This window comes from Seriola aureovittata, chromosome 15 (genome assembly GCF_021018895.1).
Source record: "Seriola aureovittata isolate HTS-2021-v1 ecotype China chromosome 15, ASM2101889v1, whole genome shotgun sequence".
NCBI classification, from domain to species: Eukaryota; Metazoa; Chordata; class Actinopteri; order Carangiformes; family Carangidae; genus Seriola; species Seriola aureovittata.
Genome location: NC_079378.1, coordinates 1,113,269 through 1,120,152, shown reverse-complemented (window position 1 = coordinate 1,120,152; position 6,884 = coordinate 1,113,269). Strand labels below are relative to the sequence as shown.

General features: G+C 45.3%; 1 protein-coding gene across 1 annotated transcript; it reads left to right on the top strand.

Moving 5' to 3' along the window:
- The first annotated feature begins 1,446 nt into the window (after window positions 1–1,446).
- Window positions 1,447–2,397, top strand: LOC130182763 (olfactory receptor 10AG1-like). Its single transcript, XM_056397903.1, has one exon. The coding sequence runs from the start codon at window positions 1,453–1,455 to the stop codon at window positions 2,395–2,397; it is 945 nt and encodes a 314-aa protein (XP_056253878.1). The 5' UTR covers window positions 1,447–1,452.
- Window positions 2,398–6,884: the final 4,487 nt, after the last annotated feature.

Below are 6,884 nucleotides of genomic sequence, written 5' to 3'. Positions count from 1 at the left end.
TTTGAGACATCCAGAGATTAAGGACATTTATGTATATGAGGTAGTGGAGTGTCCATTGCATTTGTCATTTATATCCAAGTCACCTTTGGTGGTTGGACCATCGCTAGATACCATAACCAAGGGTGGACTGACAATCGGGAGTACCTGGAGTTCTTCCACCGGTGAGCCGGTGTAAGATTAGGCCGATAAGTATAAAAATATTTGGCACCAATGTTCACTTGGAGTCTGGGACAAACTGATTAGACTTTGGCGGTCAAGGTCACAGGGACCTAACAAAACACAGTTTTGGTCTTGTGAATGCGATATATCGAGAATTCTTCAAGGAAGCCGTTACATTTAGCATTAAAATGTCCACTGTGACTCAAGGATAAACTGATTTATGTGGTCAAAGGTTAAGTACAATGTGAGCTCACAAAACACTTTTAGCCATTACTCAAGACGTCATGCAGCAATTATGACAAAATTTCACACAAATTGTTCATATTTTCTATGATTCTAGATAAACAGGGATGTAAACTGTAACTGGTCTGAGTGGTGGAGGGATACAACCACGAGGTGGCAATTCCATTTATTTATTTATTTTTAACTTTAGCATGAGGCTAAACAACATGTGAAAAAAATTATGGTGTCTTAGAACTTTTGAAGAGTACAAAAGTTGCTGCTTGGGGGCTGCATAACAGATTCTTTTCCTGTACCAGAGCCAGATGGTACAGGCCATGGATACTACTCCTGGCTGTGCCACACATGTTTATGGTAAAGCTACTTGTTATGTGTTAGCATTAATAATTCTTATTCTTATTTGTGCTAATATAATGATAAAAGCATAGTACTGTATTAGGGCAAAAATGGTATCCTCAAAAATGGAGTAAATAGTCAATACCAACTGAATAACTGATCACATACAGTGGCTTTGTAATTGCTAATCACCAAACATTGACCTGAACAGATAGACAAATTTACTCTTTCTTGTCTTAGAGTTAAAAGTTGCGTGTTGAAGCATAATAGTTTATTATTGTTGCATCACACATTAACTGACGTAAAGGTAACTGATTCCCCTGAAGATAAAATCGTGTTTATAAAACCTTAAAGCCAAGGAGAGCTTGATTGGAGCTGGTGAATATTATCAACAATGAGCAGGGAGACACAAGAAAGGGAAGACAAGAGATTGAAACCAGACTCAATCACAGTAGGTAGAACCTCTAAACACAGTCAAACTACATAGTAATGTAATGTATGGCACATTCACTTGAATCTACTTTCACCCTGACCATTCAGAGAAGGGGCCAAATCGCAGTTTATGATATTTTATTTTTTAATTTCTAAATATTTATAGAAGCTATCCGTTTGTTTACTTTATTTTCATGAAATAAATACATACTTCTGATCACAGTCAAACTGTGTAGTAATGTAATGTATAGCATATTCACTTGTATCTGCTGTTTTTACAGGTTGATGGAAAACTACACCTACAACAGCTTCACACTCCAGCTGGAGGGGTTAAATGTCTCAGAGGACTATGTCTACACTGTGTTTCTTTTTATATTTTTCTCATACTTGTTTATAATTGTTGTGAATGGTGGCATTGTTGTTCTTGTTTTCCTGGACAAAAACCTTCACCAGCCTATGTATCTCCTGTTTTGGAACCTGTCAATCAATGACATACTTGGAAGCTCTATCATTTTGCCCCGTTTGCTCATAGACATGTTGCATCCTCCTTCTGATCGTCTCATCAGTTATTATGAATGTGTGATCCAAGCTTTCATCATACATATGTGCGGTACCACTGTTCAGACAGTGCTCATGATTATGGCCTTTGACAGATATGTGGCCATCTGCAATCCCCTGCGTTACGCTGCCATAATGACCAACAAAATGTTGGTGAAGCTGACAGTTTCTGCCTGGGGAGTATCCTTTGTTCTGGTCGGGATTATGGTCAGTCTGACCATAAGACTGAACCGATGCATGACTATGATCAGAGGCCTTTATTGTAGCAATGCTGCACTGTTCAAACTCTCCTGTGAGAGTGTGTTCATCAATAATGTGTATGGCATCATTGTCACTGTAGTCATGTTTACAGCTTCTATAGGCAGCATGGTTCTCACCTATACCAAGATTACTGTCGTCTGTCTGACCAGTAAGAACAAGTCTTTGAACAGTAAAGCCTTGAAGACCTGCAGCACTCATCTAGTTGTGTATCTGATTATGTTGTTCAGTGGAACATTAACGATTATTCTGCATCGCTTCCCACAGTACACAGAGCACAGAAAAATTTCTAGCCTTTTGTTTCAAATCATCCCGAGTGGCCTCAACCCAATTATTTATGGTGCGCAGTCCAAAGAGATACGAAAATTCTTATCAAAATGGTTCGAGCCCCAGAAAGGTTTTCCAATGTTATGAAAAACCTGTCAAAGTTAGTTTTCTTTATGTATCAAACTTAATAGCATCACATAAGGATGAAGAATGCCTCAGTATGTTGTTCATTGTGTTTTGCACAAGGAGTTAATGAGAGTCCTGCCATAGATAATGCCCTGAGGACCTGCGGCACTCATCTGGTTGTGTATCTGATTACATTGCTCAGTTGAATGTCTAACAATATTCTGCATTGCTTCCCAGAGTACAAAGACAACACAAAATTTCTTGCTATTTTGTATCATAAACTACCTGCATCTTCATGTAAAACATTTATAGATGTTTCACTTTAAAGGCTGGGCGTGGGTTATGGGTTATTGAGTGGACATTGATGGAAAAAAATTTCATCCATTTCAAATTAAATCTAAAACTACAAAAGTGATCTGGTCTGAATACTTTCTGAAGCCACTGTATCTTTTGATGAGATTGTTGAGATAAACAGGCAAGCCGATGGAGAAATTCAAGGCTGTAACAAGGAACTTCACACTAATTATTTTTACGCTGCACACATATTCACATAGGTTCTTGATGGCCTGTTACATTAAAACAAATGACATACTACGTTTTACATGAAGGGGAGATACAATATATTCATCCTATATGTCAATAAACACGTGAGCAATAAAATATTATTTAGAGATTAACAAGATATTGAGGGCTGATAGACAGTATATTTATTCAACCATGATCAACAGCTGGGCAATGACTATATATGCATCCACCGACCGGAAAATCGAGAGCTTCGCCTTCCAGATTAGCTCTCTCTTCCCCACAACGGACCGATTCAGCGCCCGCATCACTGCTGATGCCACCCCAATCCGCCTGTCGATCTCCCGTTCCATCCTACCCTCACTCGTGAACAAGATCCCGAGATACTTAAACTCCTCCACCTGAGGCAGAGCCTCTCCCCCGACCCGGAGCGGGCAATCCACCCGTTTCCAGCTGAGAACCATGGCCTCAGACTTGGAGGTGCTGATCTTCATCCCAGCCGCTTCACACTCGGCTGCCAACCGCCCCAGCGAGAGCTGAAGGTCGGTGCTCGATGAAGCTAAGAGGACCACATCATCCACAAAAAGCAGAGACGAGATCCTCCCGCCACCGAACCCAACCCCCTCCACCACCCGGCTGCGCCTAGAAATTCTGTCCATAAAAGTTATGAACAGAACTGGTGACAAAGGGCAGCCCTGACGGAGTCCAACCCTCACAAGGAACAGGTCCGACTTACTGCCGGCTACGCAAACCAGACTCACACTCCTTTGGTACAGGGACTTAATGGCTGCTAACAAGGGGCCATCCACCCCATACTCCCGGAGTGCCCCCAACAGGGTGCCCCTGGGAACACGGTTGTAAGCCTTCTCCAAATCCACAAAACACGTGGACTGGAAGGCAAACTCCCATGCCCCCTCCAGCACCTTAGTGAGGGTAAAGAGCTGGTCCACAGTTCCACGTCCAGGACGACAACCACATTGCTCCTCCTCGAAATGAGGTTCGACTAACGACCGGACCCTCATTTCCAGTACCCTGGCATAAACCTTACCGGGGAGGCTGAGGAGTGTAATTCCCCGGTAGTTGGAACACACCCTCTGGTCACCCCTCTTAAAGATGGGGACCACAACCCCGGTTTGCCACCATTCCAGAGGCACTGCTCCCGATGTCCCTACAACATCCAGAGCCTTGAGATACCCAGGGCGGATCTCATCAACCCCAGGGGCTCCACCACCGCGCAGTTCGTTCACTACCTCGACGACTTCTGCCCCGGAGATTAGATCATCCATCCCCAGGTCTCTTGGCTCTGTTTCCTCCATGGAATACGTGTTGGTGGGATTGAGGAGCTCCTTAAAGTATTCCTTCCACCGTCTAAATATAATACCATCCGGCTCCTCAGTTGACGTCAGCAGCTCCCCGCCCCCACTGTAAACAGTGTGAGCGAGTTGCCGCCTTCCCCCCCGAGGCGCCGGATGGTTTGCCAGAACCTTTTTGGAGCCGATCGATAGTCTTCCTCCATAATCTCACCGAACTCCTCCCACGCCCGAGTTTTTGCCTCAGCAACTGCCGCGGCCGCGCTCCACTTGGCCCGCCGGTACCAGTCAGCTGATTCCGGAGACCCACAGGCCAACCACGCCCTGTAGGCCTCCTTCTTCAGCCTGACGGCTTCCCCCACCGCCGGTGTCCACCAGCGGGTACGGGGGTTACCGCCACGACTGGCCCCAGCTACCCCGCGGCCGCAGCTCGCAACAGCCGCCTCAACAACAGCAGAGCAGAACAAGGCCCATTCGGACTCAATGTCCCCCACCGCTCTCGGGACGCGATCGAAACTCTGCCAGAGGCGTGAGTTGAAAATCATCTTGACGGGTTCTTCCGCCAGGCTTTCCCAGCAGACCCTCTCAACCCGTTTGGGCCTGCCAGGTCTGCGCGGCGTCTTCCCCCGCCATCTGATCCAACTCACCACCAGGTGGTGGTCAGTACACAGCTCTGCTCCTCTCTTCACCCGAGTGTCCAAAACATACGGCCGCAGGTCTGATGATACGACTACAAAGTCGATCATAGACCGGCGACCTAGGGTGTCCTGGTGCCATGTGCACCTGTGGACATCCTTAGGCTTGAACATGGTGTTAGTTATGGCCAAACTGTGACTAGCACAGAAGTCCAGTAACTGAACACCACTCGGGTTCAGATCGGGCAGGCCGTTCTTCCCTACCACACCCCTCCAGGTCACGCTGTCATTGCCCACGTGAGCGTTGAAGTCTCCCAATAGGACAATGGAGTCCCCTTTCAGGGCACTTTCCAGCACCTGTCCCAAGTACTCCAAAATGGGCGGGTAGTCTGAAATGCTGTTCGGCGCATAAGCACCGAGAACAGTCAGAACCCGATCCCCGACCCAGAGGCGCAGGGACGCAATCCTGTCGTCCACCGGGGTGAACCCCAACACACAGGCAGAGAGCCTGGGGGCCACCAAAAAGCCCACCCTGGCCCTCCGCCTCTCCCCCGGAGCAACGCCATTAAAGAGGAAAGTCCAGCCCCTCTCAAGGACTTGGGTTCCGGAGCCGAAGCTATGTGTTGAGGTGAGGCCGACTATATCTAGCCGGCACCGTTCCCCCTCTTCCACAAGCTACAGCTCCTTTCCCGCCAGAGAGGTGACGTTCCATGTTCCAAAAAACAGTTTCCGTAAACGAGGATCGGACCGCCAAGGCTCCCGCCTTGGTCTGCTGCCCAATCCACAATGCACCGGACCCCGCTGACTCTTCCTGCAAGTGGTGAGCCCACTGGTAGGTAGTGGAATGTCCATTGCATTTGTCATTTATATCCAAGTCACCTGTGGTGGTTGGACCATCGCTAGATACCACAAACCAAGGGTGGACTGACAATCGGGAGTACCTGGAGTTTTTCCAACGGTGAGCCACTGTAAAATTGGGCCAATTAGTATAAAAATATTTGGCACCAATGTTCACTTGCAGTCTGGGACAAACTGATTAGACTTTGGTGGTCAAGGTCACAGGGACCTAACAAAACACAGTTTTGGTCTTATGAACGCGATATATCAAGAATTCTTCAAGGAAGCCGTTACATTTAGCATTAAAATGTCCACTGTGACTCAAGGATAAACTGATTTAGGTGGTCAAAGGTCAAGTACAATGTGAGCTCACAAAACACTTTTAGCCATTACTCAAGACTTCATACAGCAATTATGACAAAATTTCACACAAATTGTTCATATTTTCTATGAATTTGGATAAACAGGGATGTAAACTGTAACTGGTCTGAGTGGCGGAGGGATACAACCACGAGGTGGCAATTCCATTTATTTATTTATTTTTAACTTTAGCATGAGGCTAAACAACATGTGAAAAAAATTAAGGTGTCTTAGAACTTTTGAAGAGTACCAAAGTTACTGCTTGGGGGCTTCAGAACAGATTTTTTTCCTGTACCAGAGCCAGATGGTACAGGCCATGGATACGACTCCTGGCTGTGCCACACATATTTATGGTAAAGCTACTTGTTATGTGTTAGCATTAATAATTCTTATTCTTATTTGTGCTAATATAATGATAAAAGCATAGTACTGTATTAGGGCAAAAATGGTATCCTCAAAAATGGAGTAAATAGTCAATACCAACTGAATAACTGATCACATACAGTGGCTTTGTAATTGCTAATCACCAAGCATTGACCTGAACAGATAGACAAATTTACTCTTTCTTGTCTTAGAGCTAAAACTTGCATGTTGCAGCGTAATCGTTTATTATTGTTGCATCACACATTATCTGACGTAAAGGTAACTGATTCCCCTGAAGATAAAATCGTGTTTATAAAACCTTAAAGCCAAGGAGAGCTTGATTGGAGCTGGTGAATATTATCAACAATGAGCAGGGAGACACAAGAAAGGGAAGACAAGAGATTTTAACCAGACTCAATCACAGTAGGTAGAACCTCTAATCACAGTCAAACTGTATAGTAATTTAATGTATAGCATATTC

What these genes read in the sequence shown, in the direction of transcription:
- LOC130182763 (XM_056397903.1), top strand. Translation starts at nt 1,453, where the DNA reads ATGGAAAACTACACCTACAACAGCTTCACACTCCAGCTGGAGGGGTTA.